The 23,977-nt window shown below is 38.2% G+C and overlaps 1 protein-coding gene across 2 annotated transcripts in view; it reads right to left on the reverse strand.

Moving 5' to 3' along the window:
- Positions 1-363: 363 nt before the first annotated feature.
- Positions 364-23,977, reverse strand: part of LOC131078352 (two pore calcium channel protein 1) — a 396,229-nt gene continuing 372,615 nt past the window's right edge. For both annotated transcript variants that reach the window (XM_058016023.2, XM_058016024.2), the window contains exons 20-23: positions 4,909-4,995; positions 4,618-4,707; positions 1,224-1,264; positions 364-1,007 (exon numbers count right to left, since the gene is read on the reverse strand). In XM_058016023.2, coding sequence (XP_057872006.2) covers positions 929-1,007; positions 1,224-1,264; positions 4,618-4,707; positions 4,909-4,995 — 297 coding nt within the window. In that variant the 3' untranslated portion in view covers positions 364-928. The remainder of the gene's footprint in view (positions 1,008-1,223; positions 1,265-4,617; positions 4,708-4,908; positions 4,996-23,977) is intronic.

Here is a 23,977-nt window from a genome sequence, read left to right on the forward strand (position 1 = left end):
TTTTCCATGATCCATTTGTCAACACAAAGTTCAATTAAATACAAACCATTCTGAATAACCTTCATCATAAGTTTCCAAAAAATTATGTGTATCATAAAGAACACAATAATTTCAAAACTACTAATCAATTATCCATGTGAAAATACAATTAACTATATACGTAGTATTTAAATGATATCAATCACAACTTTTCAAACTCTACAATTTTTGAAAAATCTCATACTTCCTATCTAAAATAAGACAGTTAAATAAAGATTAAAAATATAATCTTTTAAAACTATACATAATCACCTTCTATCATAAAACCTCAAAACCTTTACCAACTCTTGAAAAATTTAGCTACACATATTTTACACTTTATAATTAACTAATATATCAAACACAAGTATATTTATATTTAGGGGAGAGGAGCCAATACATGTGCGGGTACCAATACATGTTATAGTACATAGACAAAATGAGACCAATAGTGGTGCTCTAAAAATGTCATGTCAATGCTTTCCCCCAAAAAAGTACCTCTAAAATTAAAAAAAAACCAATGATGTGATGCCACATTTGCGCACAAGTAAAAATGACTTAGTGCACACCTATGGATCTTATGACAATTTGGGACCATTTTGGACACTTTCAGAAAAATGCATGCTGATGTGGCATCACAAGTAAGCTGCTGTATAAAATTCAATTTTTTTGAAATGTCCACATGATTTTGAGAAACGTGAAGTTAGGGTGCACACGTTCTGATTCCTCTCCCCTACTCAAAACAAAATTTTTAAGATACAATCACATATATCATATGAAATAAATCAACCATAGCCATGATCCCACGCAGTAGGAGTTAATGATCCCACGCAGTAGGAGTTAAGAGAGAAGCCATTGATATTTTACATAAGCTCATAAGCTCATAATACATATGCATTAAATATTAACACTAAGTACAGTGTTCTTCCAACTCTGAACTCAAAATATGATGAAGAAGCATTTGGACTCGCCCACTTCTCCCTGTAGAACTGCACAGAAAACAATTTGATTATATTTTCAGTATTAAGTTATGTGAACCTTTTTTTATCAACTTACTACCAACAAAATAATAATACCAAAATTCGCAACGATACATATGTAAGTAATGCATTAACATAAATAAAACATTAATAAAGAAGTTAAGCTTAATTCCAAAACAAAATTTAATACAGTTTTACAAAGGGAAAACCTGTGGCAAATGATACCTGATACGTCTTGCACGACGTGATCGCGAATTCTTAGAATCCTAAGAACATGACAAAATATTTAGCATTTACAACATAAAATTTGAAGTAACGTTGCTATAAACTCAACCCAAGTATTAAACAATAGAACAAGAAATTTTAGGACGGTCACCAACATATATTTCTTCCAATTTAAAATGTGAAGCAAATAGCACCTGTTTTCAGTCATCCATTTAATGAAATCGATTTTCAGTCTTTTACAATTACGGATTAAAAATAAACTACTCAATTATTAAAAAATTAACAATTGATAAATTTATGTGAGTCGTATGGTTACAAGTGTAAGAAACAGATTTCATTTGTTTCACATTTTCCTAAAAATTTGATCAAATCTCTTGTAATTCTAATGAGATGACAAGATAGTTTGACAATGAGTAAAACAATAAATTGTTGAATATAATAAACAAGTCGATGTAGTTTAAATGCCCATTAAAAAATTAAGTGTAATTCAGCTTCTAATTCCCTTTCTTATAAGACAGTTATTTGATTTTGGTTGTTCTCTATATAATTCGTGATCTTGATTGGTTGGTTTTGGTCTTTCTAGTGTGGTTCTAGTACATTATATTATTAGTTGATCTTGATAGCTCACTAAATAATTAAGGTGACTTTATTACAAGATGTAGATCTTAATTTCCAACACACTTGTTTAAGTTTTATAGAAGTAATAAAAAAATAGAGAATCTTCTCATTCATCTAAAACATCCCAAACTGCTCACACTCGTAGATGTCCTAGTTGACTACCAGATTTCCTCTCTTAACACTTCAAATTGGTCATGTTTAGGTAGATGTCCTCATTGTCAAATAATAACTATGAATCAAGACATATTCAACTATTTGGATGTACAACATTCTTGTGAATTAAGACATACTCATCCTTCCGCATTGAAACAAAATCAACCAATTGGAAATCAAGACATAATCTACTATCCATAATGTAACACTATGCAATAGTTCAATTGTGAATCAAAATATACTCAATGTAGAATTGATACTTCTCATGCAAAGTATCATCTTTGAACGAGGAAATAGTTCAAGATGAAAAGATTCTTTGAATCTCCTTTATAATCTTATTAATTCTTACATACCTAGCACTACAATTTCTAAGAACCCAATCAACATAAACAATCTTTTTAATAATATTTGAATGCTAAGTTCAATAAAAAAATACACTAGAACAATAAAATCATATCTCCATCTAAACTACACACCTTTTAAATAAACAAATGAAAATAATCTAACTACCTTTTAAATAAAATAAATTTAAAAATTTCAAATTATAAAACAGATGCTTGTATCTCCAAAATTACATTGAATAACCATTCTATACGCATACATTATGGAGTAATTCTTCCTTCCTTTTGTTTCCACTATCAGACCCATACCATTATTTAATAGTAAAAATTTATTTCAACGCCCTTCTAAAAGTTTTGAAATCTTAAATTGCATGCGATGCTTCATTGGAAAATGAAGACGCCACCAAATTTGTACTGTAATAAACGGCCGCTACAAACGGTCTTCTGTCACTAGTAGTGAGGTTTGCAGAGTGGACTTAGCAGAGCAATTAGAGGTGTTCCATGGCATCTCTTGGCTCAAAATGAGTATGTTGCTTTTCACGTATCCGAGTACCCAAAACCAAAACATGCTTCAAATCTAGATATCGGGTTTTGGGAGCTGGAATTACAGCAGGACAGATTTCAACTGTTCGATGACTACACAAGTATGCAGAAATGATTCACAAAAATCCAAGCACACGCCTCCTTTAATGTTCACATTCATCGCTTCTCCTATGCAGGCTTTTGACATTCGAGCTAGAGAGAGCGTCCTATGCAATCGTGTAAATGCATCCTCCAAGATATCAGATAGGGAAGTGCACTAGAAGTCTTTATAGTTTCAATAACTATATTTTTTTGTGCATCCAATCTCTCAGTTATTAATTTCAAAGGAATTAAAAAAATAATAAGAAATCTATTAATAAATTTCATATGTATCAATAGTCACTCACTTTTTAGCTTTTTTAATCATAATTGACCCAGTTTTACATTAGGATATTTGTACCATAAATATTGGCAATTTTAAGTGCATGGTTATTGGGACATCTTTAAGTAGGTATCAGGCGATACTTTGAAATACTTTTTGCGGATCCCACAGCATGCCTCACTACTATCCAGAAACCAGAACAATAGTTATAAACAGTTAAGTCGCATATGAAGACAACAAAAAAAATCGTCGAAATCCAATATACCATTTAAAATCTGTAGATGTATGAAATCAACTGTAACGGTTACCCATAAATTTCCCCTAGAAACCATTCTAATAAGAAAGAAATTATGATAAGTATTTAAGTCTCATCTGCAATCATCAGTTGGATGACTGTACAAATATGAGAAATGACTGACAAAAATCCAAGCAAACGTCTTTTATAATTTTTACATTCAACGCTTTTGTCCATCAAGCTAGACAAACGTCCTATGCAATCATGAAAATGCATCAGATAGAGACTCTTCGAATATGAAAGGAGTTAAAGAAAGATTTGAGTCATCGGTTCTGATATCATGTCGTAAAATGCAGATATAAATATTATTAAAATTAAATTATATTATTTACAAAAATAATTGTAAAATATAAAAAATTATTAATATTTTTCAAAAATTTTATAATTATAAAATACTAGATTCTAATATAACTTCTTCATACTACTCTAACAGAAATTAACTTTCAATTAACATTAAATTAATTAAATATTTTAATTATTAATATTTAAATCATTAAAATGACTTTATTGCAAAATGCAACCCTTAATTTTTAAGAGATTGAAATAGTGAAGTTCAAAGCTCCCACTTATACTCATGGACTAGGAAGATTAGAGACATCCCATAGTTCTTATTTAAAGTTCTATAAACCCCTGCCTCTTTTTTAATAATGGATGCAAATTAGTTTTTCATTTTTCTTTAGTTAAGAACTTTCCGAGGCTTATATCAAAGGTCAATGCACATAATTATCTTCTTTGTACACTAGAATATAGTTCCGGCTATTTTCCACAGAAAATGGCACACTTACGAACGATCTGCAAAAATACAAATTGCATAACACATTGTGTTTCTACAGATTTGCATTTTTACAAGATTGCCATGGCAGATTATAAAGGTCTGACCAGAAAAATTTGCGCAAAAATTCCATTGTGGTATGCGAATTTTGGATTTCGTATGAACGTGTAATTGCGTACCATTTTATGTGGAGTATAATTGCGTCCCTAGAATATAGATTAATTGAATACCCGACAAACAGATTCTACCCTCATAAAGTTAGGGCTACAGTTTGCAATAATTATATATTGACTTTGCATATCGTTGATTACCTTGGAATTCGACTGGTCGGTTTCCTCATCACAATTGCTTGATTCAAGCTCTGATTGAGCAAAAAATGCCTCCAATACAAATGCAACCACCTGCATTCCAATACTGAATAGTTTAAAACATGTACAGGCGCAATCAGATCATGCGAAAGAAATTGTATCATCCTGTTTGAGCTTATGCACAACATTCTACTCAATGAACTTGTTAAAGTTTCAGTGAACGACAAAAAAAGAGCCACTCCATGTTACAAAACGAAGTATTTATCTATTTGAAAAGCAAATAAACTGATTTACCAGATTAACGAGAAGCAAAACTGTTATCACATAATAGCTGATGAAGTATATCAGAGTCCACGAGGTTCCCGTCAGTTTCACATAGCTCTGAAATGCATCATCAAACAATTTTATCAAATAAATCATTACAGAAATGAATACTGCAGAGAAAAATAAAAAAAATGCAAATAATCAAAATAAATTTTAAACCTTTTGACAATTATGACCAATTTTTTTTTTTTCTACGTTATCACACATTCCTAATTTAGTATGTCAACATTTATTGTGGTAACCAACGCATTAAATCTACAGACTATTGTATGATGTTAAATATTATGTCACAAGGTTCAGGTTCATGTTTGGGTTTGAGTTCGACAAGAAAAACAAATTGATTATGTTTGACAATGAGATTAAATTTGAAAAAAAATTATAATTAAATTCATTTCATATAAATCTGAATTTTTTGTACAAAAATATAAGAAATAAATTCGCAAAATTGTACAATTCAGATAAACATTGTTAAACATATTTGAAATTCTTATAAAATGGTGTCACATTTATAAACCACGGTAAACTTATCAAAGTTGAATCATAAGAAATACATGAAATCACAAATCATGATTGCATTTAGATGTGTTTTTGATAGAAAGTCAACCAAAAGTTAAGAGTCAAGACTCTACAACTTGAAAAAAAACAAAAAAAACAAACTTCAAAGTCATTAAGAGCACTTGGTTGAATTGAAGCAATATCATTGTTGCTAGATGCACTACTCAATTTATCATTAAGAAAGTCATACTCATTTGCAACTGCTATGTCTTATGTCTTTTGGAATTTGTTGTAGAGAAGAGGTGGAGCCCTTTGTTGAATTGTTCAAACACAATTGTGAATGCAAACAAGATTTCCCAACCTTCGTAAATCCTTGCCGTTACTTCATAATCACTTTGTCTATCAATTTGGAATAACTTGGGCACCAAATAACAAGTTGTTATATGTTGTAAATTACTGCAAATGCAAACAAGATTTCCCAACCTTCGTAAAACCTTGCTGTAACTTCATAATCACTTTGTCTATCAATTTGAAATAACTTAGGCACCAAATAACAAGTTGCTACATGTTGCCACATCTCCACAAACTCTATGCTTTCTTTTTTGTGTTAAAGGCCTCATATTCTGATTTTGGGAGAGCCATTGAAGTACAATTACATGTTTTAGAAGATAAATCATAGTCTTTAATATTCAAAATTTTAACAATTCAATATGTTTTTCCTGTAGTAGATTTCCGGATAAGATTGTGTGCGAGTCTTTAGATCAACGTTTTGGATCACACTCCGTGATCCATCGTCAGGATGCATGAGAGCACAAGAAGAAAGAATGAGATGTTGTAGACCTGGAAAGACCTTAAAAAGGGGGACAAGGGAGAGGAAGGAAACAAGAGAGTATGTAAACCAAGGGGGAAAAATTATAATAAAAATAAAAACTAGGAAAAAGGATCACTACCTCCATTCCGCTTCCCACCACCACCCCAGCCAAAAGATGGGGATCCTTAAGTCGCTAGCTATTAGAGCTCATCGTATTTGTGACAAAGAATACTTGCAGCCGGAGTTGAACCATCTTCGGACGATTTTCTTGTTTAATGGGTATGCTTCTAAACAGATCTGTAGAGCTTTCAACCATATTAGATCTTGGCTCATTTCGGATCCCAAGTTATCTCAACCCTCCCTCTAGCTTAACGGATCCCTTCCCTATATTGAGGGTTTATCCCATAAAATCAGCAAGATTCTTCTTAGGAAAGGCACCCGTTGTGCTTTCTAGCCTTTTGCCACGGTTAAAAATCGCCTTCCTCCCCTCAAGGACTCTAGAGACATCCTCCTATCCTCTGGTGTTTACAAGGTGGTCTGCTCTTGTGGTACCCCTTATGTAGGTGAGACGGGTCGTTCTTTCTCGACCCGTATCAAAGAGCATGGCACGGATATCAGACATGACCATACCCACCAATCTGCTCTTGCTGACCACTCGTCATCCACCAAACACCATATTTGCTTGGAAGACATGCAAATAACTCTTGGAGGCAATTGAGATCCATAATCATCCCAATAACTTGAATAGAGATGATGGTTGAAGTCTGAGTCTGGCATGGCACCCCTTGCTGTCTAGCATTAGCAATTGTCAACCCCCGCATACGTAATCCCTTCCGTGCTCCCCCCCCCTCTTGCGCCTTTCCCTGTGATGTCCCCGATATAATTAAATAATAAATTTAATTATTTATTTGTAAGGCCCCAAATTTAATAACAAATCTTTCGGGCCCTTTATTTAATTAGATTAGGCAAGTCTTAGTTTGGTCATGTCGGCCCGTTTGTAACCCTTCAGGAAGTTTCCTGAAGCCCATATATATGGCCGAGTTAGTCTTTGTCATAGGTATGCGAATTTGGTATTTTTCTCTGATTGTGCGAATTCCTATTGGAGTTCTATTATCTATCATTTCGGAGGTGAAAGACCCTCCCTACTTGGTATCCGCACTTTCGGTGGGAGTAACTCCTCACCCTACTTTGCCCTGCTCTTAGTCTCGGATTGTTGTAATTTGAAGTGCATTAATCTGATTCGTGCAATAACATATAAATCTTCTTGTTCATTGTTTATCTGGCATCATACCTTATTGCAAGTTTCATTGACCCCATATACCACACTCTGGTCGAATACACCACATGCTGAACGACTTGGCTCGGGCGACAAGTCTTCACTACCGTATGGGTTTCTCACCGTACGGTCTCACACCATACTGCCACCATCGTACAACCTTGCACTGTACAACCTTTGCACCGTACGGCCCCCCTCATTCCACTGTACGATATTTGCACCGTATGACTCTCCTGTCCTCCTCACACCACCGTACGACCGCTCCTCCTCTCACCACCATACGGCCTATTCACCGTAGACCGTACGGTCAGGGAACATTACAGTGGTATCAGAGCTGGTGATCTTGTCAGCTTGTCGTGTAGTGGATGCAAGTGTATACTAGGAGGTACCGTTCGGCCGACCGAATGGGAGAACCACAAGATCCTGCAAGAGAAGTCATGGCACTATTAAGGGAGCTAACCAACCGCCAACCTCAGCTCAACGACACCATAACCAGAGGGGAGCAACGACAACAAAATCATGGAGGAAACCTTACGACAATTGGCCTTGGGAAAACGAATGGAGAACAGAATGGGCATGGTAATGATTCGGTCACTGGAAGGTCAAACGTCCAACGCTCACATTCATGACCGTTGATGCCGACTTTTTCCTCAGAGATCAGAAGCGCCACGCGGGGAGCAAGAACCCATCTTTCAGGAGATGCAAGCACAGTTGAACCAAGATTGGAGGGATGCAAATCTCGAGGGGGACATATCCTTCAAGGATTATGCTGAGCTCCAGATGAAATACTCGGGGGGCAGAAGTTGGGGCTATTATGGACACTATAACAATGACATCAAGCGGAAGGTTGGCAAGATCAACCTGGCATCCTTCGATGGGACCGGAGCAACCTCGGCACGAGCTTGGGTTCAAAAAGCAGATACTTACTTCCAACTCAACCCCATGCATGAAGATGAAACTATCAAGTTTGCAGCACTTCACCTAGAAGGAGTCGCGCACAAATGGTGGCATCATGGAATGATCACTCTTGGCCATGACCAGATAACTTCCTATGTTGACTTCACGGAGAAGCTCATAGATCGGTTTGACGGGAAGGATCCAGAACTCAATTTCAAGGAGTTGGCGCAACTAAAACAGTTGAGACCGGTGGACAGTTACACCACAGAGTTCCAGAGACTATCTGTGTTGGTCTTGATGTGTTTTTTATGCACATGCGAACATAGAATAAAATACCAAGGTATCTTATCCTCTCTTGAACAAAGTTTCCCCGAATGCTGAAGATTTTGCCTAAGGATCAATTGAGGCAACTCCAAGGTTCTTATATGTAGGTTCTGTACTTGTGGATAAGCTCTTGCGGTATGATGTGATTTGTTGGAATCACAAGGGGACTTACGTTTGATGACCTAAGCGTCTGATTTGCTGGAATCACAAGTCCTATCTACTAACTGGGAGATAAAGAAATATCAAAAGGTACAGGTTTTGGAGAATCTAATCTAAGACCTAGAATACAAGAAGATGGATGAATGACTAGGTGAAGTCCTACTGGGCTAGGTCTCACCATCAGATTAAACAACTCGACACCAACTCAGTGCGATCTTCTAAGGGATGCTTCGAATAGATTCAAATCATACACCATCAAACACTGATCACTATTCAAGATAATGCATGAACAATAGACATATAATGACTTGAAATTAAGTTCATTCTATGCCAGTTGACCACACAAGGCGCACTTACAGTCAGCAAGAGGCCAATGGTTTGGACTAGGCGGATTCCACGCAAGTGCATTTAGTAACTTCTTTCTTTCATTCAATCTAATTGTTTACCATCTAAAATGAAGATTCAACAAGAGACCATGCATATTGCAAAGAAACGACATATTTCACCATATCTTCAATGAAAATGGGGTTCATTTACAATCAAGGCAGCAATTTCTTGCCTTCTCTTCCTAATCTACTCTAATTGATATTCTATTCACTATTCTAGCTACTAACTCTTAGCTATTCTAACCTCTATTAACCAACTATTAACCTTTACAAATGAAGAGCTAGAGCTTTATATAGAGAGCTCTTTACATTTCAATGGCTCTGATTGATTTACAATCAATGGCTAGGATTGCAAGATGGAAACCCTAATTAGGGTTTGTTACAACAAAGTCCTTTAGCCAATGAGAAAATTATATTCCATGAGTGAGGACCAATAGGAAGCAGGGGTAGGTGCCTCGAAGTTTGTGCCATCACTAGTGAGTCAGGTACATTGAATTTGGACATGCTGAGGTGGAGCTATCTGACTGGAGGAACAGTGACTGGGATGCCACCTTGTTTGGTACTTTCTCTATGATGACCTTGGTCGATCCTCCATCATCCTTGATATACTTGATGAACGATGTACCCTTCCTTGACTCTCTTGTGTTTGCCTATGAGATCCTCTTTCTGTCATCATGTGATTCCTTTGTGTGGTAGAATGGAGCCCTTGAGGATAGCTTGGAACTCCTTGAACACTTGCAGTCTTCCAATGCTTCAAAACACCTTGAGTCCTCTATGCATTTGAAATGTCCTTGATGATGATGGGACTAGAATAGGTGGTCCTTGTCCTGACCTGACCTTCTTCCATCTGCAAAACAAACCAAAAGATGATTAAGCACACATGATATATTTATCCCGGTCATAGCACTTTTTACCTTAAATCATTAACAAAAAGGGATCAAAATGGAATTTGCTTTAGGATCCTCCCCAGGGACATGCCCTATAAGAATTTCGCTCTGGACCCTTTGGAAGGGTTATGAGCGATTTTTGCTATTTTGCTCAATTAGACCATTTCCTTCAACATTCACAATCCTAGACTTAACCTTCAAACCTCCTCCCATCATGATCTCATAACTAGCCCTTTGCCCAGCTCAAACAAGGTGAAAAATAGGGGTTTCAAAGGATTTCGCTCTGGACCCTTAGAAAGGGTCAGGAGCAAAATTCATGATTTGGTCTAAATTCCATCATTTCCTTACTCCAAATTGCTTCCCAAGACAAGCATATACTAGTCCTCTCTCCACCAAGGCCTAGGAATCTACCTTTTGATTTCAAACATGAGCAAATTAGAAGATTTTGAGGATTTCGCTCTGGACCCTTTGGAAGGGTCAGGAGCGATTTTCTTCCTTTAGGTTGAACCCTACCTTCTTCTTACCTTACTGTGCCATGATTCTCACCTTTGGACTCCTCTCTCATGAAGACAACACTCGCTTGATTCTTAGGAAGGCTTGAAAGGAGAAATTCGCTCCAGACCATGGCCAAGGACAAGACCTATTTAGAATTTCGCTCTGGACCCTTTGGAAGGACTAGGAGCGAAATTCATGCTCTAGCTCAAAATCTTCACTTTTGGTGGTCACAAGCTATTCAAATGCATGCCTAGGGACATGTTCAAGTCCAATTCACCTTCATCAATGTTTGGCTTAACACAAAATTGGAAGAAAAAAGAGATTTTGAGAATTTCGCTCTGGACCCTTTGGAAGGGTTAGGAGCGAAATTCAAGATTTAGGCTTGACTCTTCATTTCTTCAACTCCAATCTTCTTTGCAAGGCAAATATAAATCACTCCATCCTCAACCACGCCATAAGAGCCAAGGTTTTGACCTTACACAAAGGAAAAAAGGTACTTTTGAGGAATTTCGCTCTGGACCCTTTGGAAGGGTCAGGAGTGAAATTCCTAATCTTGGACAAAAACCTTTTTCACTTTCAATCACTTCCTATGGCGAGAGTATATCATTCTACCCCCACTATGCCCAAGGAATAAGGATGTTGGTCTAAACAAGGAAGGAAAAAGTGCTTATGGAGAATTTCGCTCTGGACCCTTTGGAAGGGTCAGGAGCGAAATTCTTGTTTTGGGTTGATTTCATACTTCTTCCATTCAATCCACCTTCAACCTTGATCAAAATCACCTCTCTTCACCACAATCAAGTCTATTTTCCATCCACTTAGCTCAAAATCCTCACTTTTCAAAGTCTTAGGCAAGATAGAGGGTCAAATTGAGGATTTCGCTCTGGACCCTTTGGAAGGGTCAGGAGCGAAATTCCTCCTTTGGGTTGATTTTCACTATTCCATCGCCTCAATCCACCTTTCAAAGACAAGAACACATCAAAGTCTTTCCAACCATGCCTTAGAAGTAAAAAAATTGGCCATAACAAGTAGCAACATAGAGGTTATGTGAATTTCGCTCTAGACCCTTTGGAAGGGTCAGGAGCGAAATTCATATTTTGAGCTAATTTCTCACTTCCTTTCTCCTTTCCATGCTTTGGACATAACTTCTCAAGCCTCCTTCAATCATCATCAAGTGAATTTGCTCCTTGAATTGGCATTTAGTTCAAGATTTTGTGAACAATTAGGGTCCTACAAGAATTTCGCTTTGGACCCTTTGGAAGGGTCAGGAGCGAAATTTACCCTTACGCTCAAATCTTGACTTCATCTCCCACATTTCTTCATCCAAACAAGTGAATTGTCTTCAATAATACCTAGGACATGGATTGGTTCATAGTTTTGGGCAAGGTAGAGTGTCTTATAGAGGAATTCGCTTTGGACCCTTTGGAAGGGTCAAGAGCGAAATTTCTCTTCTAGACTCAATTCATCTCAAATTTGACTTGGCTTTGCCTTAGACTTGATCCTAGATCCAATTCCTTCTATATCCTTGCAAATTAGTCCAACTATTCAATGACTTAGGTGAAATCTTAGGTCCTTGAGAAATTTTGCTCTGGACCCTTTGGAAGGGTCAGGAGCGAAATTTGCAATTATACTCAAATTCCTTACTTTTCATCAATTTACTTTGTTTCACACCTCAATACTCTCTCAACTATGCCATAAGGACAAGGTTTATGAGGCAAATTAAGACCAAGAAGGGAGATATAAGGGAATTCGCTCTGGACCCTTTGGAAGGGTCAGGAGTGAAATTTGACATTTGTCTCTCTGTCAGGATTCATAAATGGAATATAACATTTAAGTATAAGTGACATTTACTTTAAGTTATATTCCATATATATTGTCAGGATGTTTGAGAGTGGTTTCGGACCTCCAGGAGTTATAATGCAAAATCTAGTTTTTGGAGGATTCTTCAATTTTCCAGACAGTCAAATTTTAGGATCACGATGACATTCCAGACTTAGCCAAATCTCAGGACATTTGAGAATCAAGATGACATTCCAGACTCCTTAAGGCGAATTCGCTCTGTCCTTGATGTAAGGGATGGGACCTAGGAGGACATTATGCATTCAACCAAGGTTTGATTTAGCAACTTGAAGTGCGATCGAATAGTACACAAAAAACACCCTAGGAATGATCTAAATAACCCCTAATCACTCAATTGACTTGACTTCTTGAGGAGATCAACCTGACTCAAGCAGAGCCTGCTATCCTAATGAGCCCCCTGGCGACCCTTCAATGCAAAGGCTAAAAGCCCAGAACCTAAAAGACCAAGAAAACAAACCCTAGAAAGCAAAAAGTAGGGGTCCCCATTTGCAATGGTGCGATGTGAGAATACGTCACAACAGTTGGTAACAGACATCTTAGAGCGGAGATTGGTGGTCTTGTTCAAGGACAGATTGATGGAACCTCTGAAAGGTTGGGTAAAAGGGTTCAACCCCAGCACGCTCACGAAAGCAATAAAAAAGGCCCGTAACATGGCAACATCTTCCTCTTCTAGAAATTTTGCACATACCAAACCATATTTCGTTCCGAAGGAGAAGGATAATAAACCCTTTCCGAAGAGGTCATTTCTTGATGAAGCCACAAAACAGGAACTTAGAAGGAAGTATTAGAATATTTAATTATATTTTAGTCACCTATATTTGGTTCCTTGTTTAATGGTCATTTAGCTTTCTAGTTAATTAGCTTTTAAGCTTTATTTAGCATTTAGCTTTTTCTTTTTAGTTAATTAGCTTTCACACTTAATTTAGCGTTTAGCTCTTTAATCTTTTACTTTAACGTTATGTTCTAATTATAGAACATCGTCTTGTAACCTCTATATATACGTGTATATCGTTCAATGTGATTATCCGATTATTGAATCATTCATTCAATTTATTTTTCATGGTATCAGAGCGGGTCGATGGGATTCTTTAAATTTTGGCTAAATTTTTTAATAAAAATTCATGGCCTTCTTTCTGGAATATTTTCCAGATTTTTTTTATTGTTTTTTTATAAAAACACAATTTTGCTTTTTTGAAGGCCTTTTGAGGGTTTAGAGGGTTTTTGGTTTGTGGGTGAATTTCTTTATGCTGGGCAGCAGTTCATGTTTTTTTCAGGGTTATGGAGATTTTCGGGCCTGCAATCTAGAGGTTTTTTTTGCAGATTGAAAATTTTCCTAGGGTTTATGCAATTTTCGACTAGGGTTTTGACCCTTCAGTTCAATTTGAAATTTTATTCTAGTTGCAGATTCTTGGTGGGTTTTTTGAGACCTCAATTGGGTCACCGCCAGTTTTTTTTGGGTGCATCGTTTTTCGTGCCTCGATTTTTGAGCAGTTGGATCTGCATTTTGATTTCAGATTCTTGGTGGGTTTTTTGAAAGCTTTTTGGGTTGGTCTCAATTTTTTGGGTGCCTCAAATTTTGTGCCAGCGAATTTGCCTTGGAATTTAAAAACAGTCCGCAATTTCTGCTAATTTTGTGGACGTCGGGAATTTTGGTGTTTTCTGGGCACTATTTATGCTGTTTTAAGTTTGCAAAATTTTTTTAATTTCTGGGTTTCTCCCAAACCTTGAAATTCGCGCCTTGGAATTCATGCTAGAATTCTCCTCCAGGGCTTCAGATTTTTTGTGCAGCTGCTTCTATTTTGATTTTTGAATCAGATTCTTCTGACTCATGTTTTCACTAGGTTGACCTCGTTCAACCTCCATTTTTGTGATGGCATCTTTGACCAACATCATGTTGGAACACAAACAGAAGTTCAACAATTGCCACAACACCTGGAAACAGTGCATGTTCACGATATCTGAATATCGTTACCTTTATCAGATTGATTTAGGCCAGACCTCGTCTTATAGGTCCCATGGTTTTCACGATTTTTTCCTGAAAAATTGTCTGTCGGTTTTTTTATTTTTTCACGAAAAATCATGGGAGGGTTTTCACGATTTTTTCCTCAAAAATTGTTTGCAGGGTTTATAATTTTCCCTTAAAAATTATCTCATCTGTAATCCGCGATATTTGAGTAAGATTTTAGTTATCTATCATCCGCAAAGCTTGCGTGGGATTTCTAGGTTTTTACGATTTTTTCCTCAAAAATTATTTGTAATATGCGAAGTTCGCGTGGGATTTTTGATTCCGGAAGTTCTCTGGTTTTGATCAATTTTTCTCCTCAAAAATCGAGCTTTGTTGCAGTTAGTTTGGGTCGCACCTGCCAAGGCGAACATCTGCAACTGTGGTATCTTGCAGTCAGTTTTGGAGTTGATACTCTTCTGCAAAAGGGTTTGCCGATTTTCCTCAAAATCATGGTTTCAGGTTTCAATTTGGTTACCCAGCGTCAGGTTGGATGGATTCTGGTATTCTTGGTCATTAACACTTTTCAGATCCAGGGAGGGTCTCCATTGCAGCAAAGTGTTCTTTTCATTTGTGATCAAAAGACTTGCAATGTCTTTTGTAGGGTAGTTAGTAGATAGAATGACCATTAAGGGAGGGTATTAGAATATTTAATTATATTTTAGTCACCTATATTTAGTTCCTTGTTTAATGGTCATTTAGCTTTTAAGCTTTATTTAGCATTTAGCTTTTTCTTTTTAGTTAATTAGCTTTTAAGCTTAATTTAGCTTTCACGCTTAAGTTAGCGTTTAGCTCTTTAATCTTTTACTTTAACGTTATGTTCTAATTATAGAACATCGTCTTGTAATCTCTATATATACGTGTGTATATCGTTCAATGTGATTATCCGATTATTGAATCATTCATTCAATTTTATTTTCAGGAAGAAGCTTTGTTTCACTTGCAAGGAGCCATGGGAACTAGGACACCGATGTTTGGGCAAAGGAAAGATTCACTACATTGAAGTAATGTCCGATGGAGAAGAGGAGCCTGAGGAAAGTGAACCACCAAGGGAAGAATATGCCGAAGAAACCAGCTTGGCGAAGAGAATCTCCACATTGGTACAGAGGGGAGGGGTCATTGCAACACTAGTGGGTACCCAAAGGTGCAGTGTATTTAGGGTACGTGGTACACTCCAAGGGCAACGAGTCTTGGTTATGCTCGACGGTGGGGCCTCGCTCAACTTCATAAACTTATCACTCGTCACCTGAAGGGGTTTGTGTACAAAGGAGCATAAAGTGTTAGATGTCAAGATAATAGGAGGCAATCTCCTATCATGCACTCACCTGGTTCCGCAACTGAGCATCACCATGCGATATTACACGATGACCGACGATTTATTTGTAGTAGATCTGGATGACACGGTGTTGACGTGTCTAAAATCGCTGAACTTGCGACTTCATCCGGCCAACGCAGAATAGAATGTACTCGTCGAGTATCCTATCCTCTCTTGAGATAAGGAAATCCCTAATGCTGTTTCAATTTGATCAATGGGGACGACCTCAAGGTTTCGATTGTTAGGTCTTGACTGCAGGATAGCTCAACAGTCGATGTGATTTGCTGGGAGCACAAGGGGACTTACGATTTGCAACAAGCTAGTCTGCTGCGATTCTCAGACTACGAAATAAAATCAAAAGGGAAGGGTTCAGGAAGCCTAAGGACAAGGATGATAACAGCTGATGTAGTGGGTAGACAGATTTCGATAAACCAATTCTTGTTTCACAAGAGATACCCTCACAACTAGACAAAAACGGTGCAAGCTCCAAGGGATGAAGGATTTTCAGACCAGAGACACTCGTTTTAGGCACCCAATTCTGGCGCAGCCTAAGACGAACACCTGCAATTGAACTAAGCACAGTTTGGGTTCAGACTAACCATGCACGGTGACCTACAATCAACAGACCCCCAATGGTATGAACCAGAAATGCATCAAATACCCCTCCACACTTCACCATTAAAATCCCTGCACTCTAAATTAACTAGATGAAAGAAACCATGCAAACAGACTAAAACAAAGACAACAAACACCATATTTCAATGTTCATATATTTGCTTCAACTACCATTACAACAATTTCTGCAACATCTCTATGCTATGCTTAAAATCTAATCTATTCTAACTTCTAAAATCTAACTACAAAATTCTAACCAATTGTCTGACTATCTAACAAAAATCTCTAACCCTTTACAAAAGAAAGGCCTCTGCCTTTTATAGAATTTACAATATTGAATCGAAGGCTAGGATCTGCCTTCCAGAAGTTGGTAGCTTTAACCTATGCCCAATCAATTCTTAGTTATCCAACCAACCATAATTTCAACTTCCTACAATTGTTTTGGATTTATTTTGAGTCTATCCGGTAGTTGGACATGACTGTCCACAAAAATATCTTGCGCGGGACCCATAGGCAGTTTTTTCAATAAAACAGTTTCAGTTTACAGAAACTGAACTTTTGAAATTAAATCCAGCTGTGTGCTTTTCCTGAGAATGCATGATTGTTGCATTCAAAGTGTTCTTCGGTCTTTGGTGGTGAACTTCAGCTTGTTGTCCGCCGGCACGCTTCCCAATGCCCGGTTTAGATCTCATGCTCTTGCAACGCATTCCTACATCCTTTTCTTTTCCAGCTTTCAGTGCTTGGATCCTGGTTTTCTGCGATGATGTCCTGCGACCTGCAAACGATCAATTTTAATAAATCAATTTGAAAAATTAAATAATTTAACTTAACAAATATTAAATTTTAACGTCATTTGGCCTGAGAAGTTCTTTGTGAGATGTATCTTGAAATGTCGTTTTCTCTTCGAACGTGAAATCTGATCCTTGGTCTTAATGGTGTTTGGGCGATCTGAATCCACTAAAGCTTCTTGGCTGACTAGCGAAAAAGTTATTTTCCCTATTGTTCAATTTCGGCCTACAAGTTGGTTTTGAAAATATCTAAGTTTAACGCCCCTTTCTGCATTGGTAATTTCGGGCTAAAAGCCACTTTGCGAACTTGGTTTCAACGATTTTACCTTTTGCTTCTATTCGCCGAACTTCGGCTCAAGACGCATTTTTGTAAACTTGGTAACTTAAACGCCTTTCTATTTTTAAAAGTTTTCCTTTATCTCTCGGAAATCGGCAAATATGGGGGTTTTGGATGGTTCTTCAGACTTTTAACTTCTGCGTTTAACCGTTAGGCATCGAACTTGGGCGATTTGCTCTCCGTCAACAAACCTTCAAACTTCTGCGTTTTCAGCTTTGGTGTTAAAAATGGGGTTTATGGTCTTTGCAAGGATTATATTTCGCGATTTACCCTCAGGTCGCGATTTCAGTGAATGAGGTCTCTTTTTTAACTTTATAAAATCGCGATTTTCCTCTAGGTTATGAACTTCGGGTTTTTGAGAGCTTTTGCAAACCTTCATTCTACGATTTCCTTATGGATGCCGAACTTTTGCGATTTTGGAGGGTTTGTAAACTTTTTTTAAAAAAAACTTCTCGCCATTCTCCCTAGTTCGCGAACTTTGGCGATTTATGCATTTTGCAAACTCTAACCTTTTCACGATTTCCCTAAGTTGAAAATAGCAAACTTCGGGAGTTAAGGGCTTTTTTCAAAAAAACGCGATTTACCCTTGGATGAAAACCTCGGCGATTTTCACTTGATTGGAATTTTCATATTTCCGCGATTTCTATATTTCGAGATTTTGACATGGTTTGTAAACTTTATAAATTCCTTGCAATTCTCCCTTGGTTGGCGAAAATCGGGGATTTCACCTATTTTGCAAACTTTCTAAACTCCGACTTTTACGCCCTTGTAGCGAATTTCAGAGTTTAGGTGGTTTTTGCGAACTTGGACATTTAGTACTTCATGCCTTAGTTGTCAACTTTGGCGATTTTAGCCAGTTTGCAAGTCTTTACAAAAAAACTTTTGCAATCTACCCATTACTGGCGAATTTCGGGATTTAGGGGGCGATTGCAAACCTTTTGACATTTTAGCATTTTATGCCTCCTCAATGCAAATTTCGGGATTTTTGCAACCACTGCGAGCTCTTATACTTTGCGATTTTAGAATTCTACAAACCTGTTGAAATTGGGCGATTTTTGAAAATCTTCGCAATTTATCCATTATTGGTGAATTTCGGGGGTTTGTGACCTTTTTCAAAGTTTGGCGAAAATCGGCATTTCAACGTCTTTTCAGGCTTTAACTCTTTCTTCACATTTAGGCAACTTTGCGAGAATTGGGGAGTTTGAAGTTTGCAATATGGCCCTAGAGGCCAAATTTGGTTTTAGTGGCACTTGACCCTTCATATCCCCTTCCTCTTCTGCAAGGACAAAAAGGCACAAACTGGGGGTCCTTGTCCAAGACAGGGATGGGTGTGCGATACGCACAACACACGGATGTCATATTGGGCATTCAGTGGATGGAGACCCTCGACCACTACACGCAGAGCTTCAAAAGGATGGAGTTCTCATTCGAGGTGGATGGCAGGAAGGTGGTTCTCAGAGGAATGTCAAATGGCGGCCCGAGGGAGATTTCCACCAAATGGATGGAAGCCATCTTCCGACATGATGAAGTAGTTTGGGCAGCACATTGCTTGATCTCGACAAAACCTGTGAAAGAGCATCCAACTTACTACGAGGATGAGGAACTCCATTTGGCTTTGGATAAACATAGTTTGGTCTTCGCTAACATTCCACCTGGTATACGCCCACACCGAGGGTTTGAGCACACCATCGAGTTGGAGGAAGGAGCAAAACGCGTTATCACCACACCCTACCGCCACCTGAAAAGGATCAAAGAAGAGATAGAGAAAATTATCCAAGAACTCCTCGATAAAGGATGGATCCGGCCCAGCTCTAGCCCCTTTGTGTCCTTAGTGGTAATGGTGAAGAAGGACAAAACTCTCAGAATGTGTGTTGACTACCGTGCACTGAACAAGAAGACTATCAAGAATAGATACCCCATTCCTAGGATCGATGAGTTGCTGGACGAACTACATGGCGCAGTATATTTCTCCAAAATTGATCTCCGCTCCGGGTACCATCAGATCTGTATGAGGGAGAAAGATGTGGAAAAGACAACTTTTCGTTGCCATTACGGACACTATGAGTTCTTGGTCATGCCGTTTGGATTAACCAATGCTCTGGCCACTTTTCAGTCCTGCATGAACCACATCTTCAACAAGCAACTACGTAAGGTCCTATTGGTATTCTTCGATGGCATACTCATCTACAACAAGACCTGGGAGGAACATCTGGGACATTTGGATGAAGTATTGGGAATTATGAAATTGCAATCATTGTATGCCAAAAGGTCCAAATGTGAATTTCGAATGACTGAGGTATTGTACTTGGGTCACGTCATCAGCGCCCAAGGGGTACAAGTTCACCAGGAGAAGATTTAGGCAATTTTGGATTGGCCTCCACCCAAGACTCTCTTGGAGCTGCGTGGATTTTTTGGATTGTGCAGTTATTATAGGAGGTTTGTGAAAGGATTGTCACAACTTGGTGCACCATTGACAAATCTGACAAAGAAAGGATCCTTCCATTGGAATGTGCAGGCGCAACAGACCTTTGGCAAATTAAAAGAAGTTACGAGTACGTGTCCGGTTCTGGTGCTACCAGACTTCACTCACCCTTTCATCCTGAAGTGCAATGCCTCGGGAGAAGGCATTAGAGCGGTGTTGATACAAGATCATCACCCCATTGCGTTCGAGAGTCGAAAGCTCTCGAGAGTTGAGTGGTTGTACTCCATCTACAACAAGGAGATGCTCGCCATCATGCACACATTGACGAAGTTTCGACAGTACCTCGTCGGGGCAAAGTTTGTTGTGCGGATAGACCACAACAGCTTGCGATATTTCTTGGAGCAGAGGGATCTGAATGAACGACAATAGAAGTGGGTGAGAAAAGTCCAGGCATTTGATTTTGACATTGAGTATGTGAAGGGCAAGAATAACGTGGTAGTTGATGCCCTGTCAAGAAGGCTTGCCATATGTTCTTTATCCCCGATTTCGACGGATTGGAAGGAACACCTGTTGGTTGAATACTCCAAGAATAATTTTGCCTGCGAACTGATGGATGGTCAAGTGCAGGATGACCTATACAAGGTGGTTGACGACATCATTTACTACAAGGACAAAATTTTTCTGGTACTCGAGTCCAAGATGAAGGAAAAGATTTTGAAGGAAATGCATGACTCTCCCTTGGTTGGACACCCGGGATACTTGAAAACCTACAGACAGATGTGCAAAGGTTTTCTTGGAAGGGCCTTAAGAACGACGTCCTGCAGTATGTGCGGGAATGCTCCACCTGTCAGCAGAACAAATCTGAGCACACCCTATCGACCGAACTGCTGCAACCGCTGCCAATCCCCGACCAGAAATGGGATAGCATCTCGATGGATTTCATTACTGGGCTCCCCAGAGTGCAAGGAAAGGATTGCATTTTTGTTGTAGTTGACCGCTTGACCAAGTATGCACATTTTTTTGCCATCCCCACAGGATACCAAGCAGTTCAAGTGGCCGAGTTGTTCTTCCATGAGGTATTCCGTTTAGATGGTCTACCGCAAAACATAGTGACAGGGATAGCCATTTTTCGAGTACCTTCTGGATGGAGTTATTTTGGTTGGCAGGATCCGATTTGTCGCCCAGCATGAGCTACCATCTGTAGACAGATGGACAGACCGAGATTGTGAACAAATGGCTGGAGGGTTATCTTAGGAGCTACGTCTCAGCTCAACAGAAGGCTTGGGTTCACTGGTTACATTTGGGTGAACACTGTTACAAAACCACCTATCACATGTGGATAGGCATGCCACCTTTCAAAGCTCTGTACGGTTATGAACCTTCTTCATTTGTTGACCTGGCATTGGGAGACAGTCGTGCACCGAGGGCCAAAGATTGGCTTCAGGAGAGTTTAGACATCTTGACATCTCTCAAAGATAACCTGCAGAGGGCTCAAAACCAGTAAAAGATGTATGTCGACCGACACTGGGTTGAGCGAAATTTTGAGGTGGGCGATCTGGTATACCTCCAACTTCAACCGTATAGACAATCGTCCTTGAAGACAAGTGTTAAGGAGAAGCTGAAGCCGCATTTCTATGGACCCTATAGGGTGGGTGAAGTTGCCTACGAGTTGGAGCTTCTTGAGGGGAGTCGGATTCACAATGTTTTTCACGTCATGTCTCAAGAAGGCTGTCGGGCAGCATGTCACAGTGTCCAAGGATCTGCCACCAATTGACGAAGAAGGAAAACTAATTCTGGAGCCGACGGAGATCATCGATGTCAGAGAAAAGAGGCTGAGATCACGCACAGTCAAGGAGTTCCTTGTGCGCTAGAAGAATCTACCCATTGAGGATGCCACCTGGGAAGGTGAGCAAATTCTAGAGCATCTAGGCTTGCAATTGCTTGAGGGCAAGCAATTTTTGGCCCAAGAGTACTGTGATGTCCCTGATATAATTAAATTATAAATTTAATTACTTATTTGTAAGGCCCCAAATTTAATAACAAATCTTTCGGGCCATTTATTTAATTAGATTAGGCAAGTCTTAGTTTGGTCATGTCGGCCCGTTTGTAACCCTTTAGGAAGTTTCCCGGAGCCCATATATATGGTTGAGTTAGTCTTTGTCATAGGTATGTGAATTTGGTATTTTTGTCTAATTGTGCGAATTCCTGTTGAAGTTTTGTTATCTGTCATTTCGGAGGTGAAAGACCCTCCCTACTTGGTATCCGCAGTTTTGGTGGGAGTAACTCCTCACCCTACTCTGCCTTGCTCTCAGTCCCGGATTGTTGTAATTTGAAGTGCATTAATCTGATTCGTGCAATAACATATAAATCTTCTTGTTCATTGTTTATCTGGCAGCAAGTTTCATCGATCCCATATACCACACTCTGGTCGAATACACCACACGTTGAACGGCTTGGCTCGGGCGACAAGTCTTCACTACTGTACGGTCCGCACCCTCACCGTATGGTCTCACACTGTACAGCCTTGCACCGTACAACCTTTGCGCCGTACACCCCCCCTCACTCCATTGCACGACATTTGCACCATACAACTCCCCCCTCCTCCTCACACCACTGTACGACCACTCCTCTCACCATCGTATGACCTATTCACCGTAGACCGTACGGTTAGGGAACATTACATTCCCATTGTTCTCCCCCTCGTTTGGTGTTATTTATTGTGGTCAGTTGGTGTGTTTGGTTTATTGCTTATTTTTGTTCCTTGATTTGTTTCGGGGTTGTGGTGAGGTTCTTTTTTGTTCTTTTGTTTGTATATATATATATATCATTTTTATTATTATATATATAATAGTTATTGATATATTATTATTATATATTATTTTTATTATTGTTTCTCTGTTCATTATTGTAGTTTTTCTCCTTTTTCCTAGTTTTTATTTTTATTATTATTATTTTTCCCCCCTTGGTTTATGTACTCTCTTGTTTCCTTCCTCTGCCTTGTCCCCCTTTTTAAGGTCTTTCCAGGTCTGCAACATCTCATTCTTTCTTCTTGTGCTCTCATGCATCCTGATGATGGATCACAGAGTGATCTGAAACGTTGATCTAAGAACTTGCACACGATCTTATCCGGAAATCTACTACAAGAAATTCTATGGATTGTGGAAACCTTATAGCACTAATTCAATTTGTTTTAAAAATTGAAATTCAAAATATTTAACAAATTACAATTAACAAATAAAGAATTAAACTTCACAAACAAATTTTAAAGTTTAAAAATACATTTTAAATTTTTTTATTATACTTATAATTTATGATTCCAATAAAAATACAGACTAAAATTCCACATGATCTTTATAATTCTAAAATCTAATTCAAATATTTTAAATAGATTAAATTAAAACCATTAAAAGTAAATAATACTATATTAAATTTAAATAAATTCTATTAATTTAAATAAATTATAAAAAATTTAAAAATATTAATATATTTATTAACTTTTATATATAATAAATAAAGTTATTAAAAATAAAATAATATAATATTAATTTTTAAAATTATAATAAAGTTGATAAGGGTGTAGTGTAGTAGTCAAGCCACAACATTGTTGTGGTGGTCTCCAAGGTTCAAACCCTCGTTGGACTACTAAGCTTGCAAGCCATGTGCCTTCACTAGATTAACATGCTATTAGGATGTTTGTCTTTGCTAGGTGGTTGTGCTACTTGGTAAAGGCACACATCCTGTGACCATGTTAGCCTAAAGGCACATTACTTGCAAGCTCAGTAGCCCAATAAGGGTTTGAGCCTTGGAGGCCACCACAACAATGTTGTGGCTTGACTACTACACTATGCCCTTATTGGGCCTTCCTTGTGCTATTGTGTTCTCGGGTTTGAACAAGGTGATAATGCCTTGGGGATTGAGGTCCCCTAGTTGTGGTCTCCACAATAAAGCTATTGAGAAGAGATCCCTCCATAAG

This window comes from Cryptomeria japonica, chromosome 3 (genome assembly GCF_030272615.1).
Source record: "Cryptomeria japonica chromosome 3, Sugi_1.0, whole genome shotgun sequence".
NCBI lineage: Eukaryota > Viridiplantae > Streptophyta > Pinopsida > Cupressales > Cupressaceae > Cryptomeria > Cryptomeria japonica.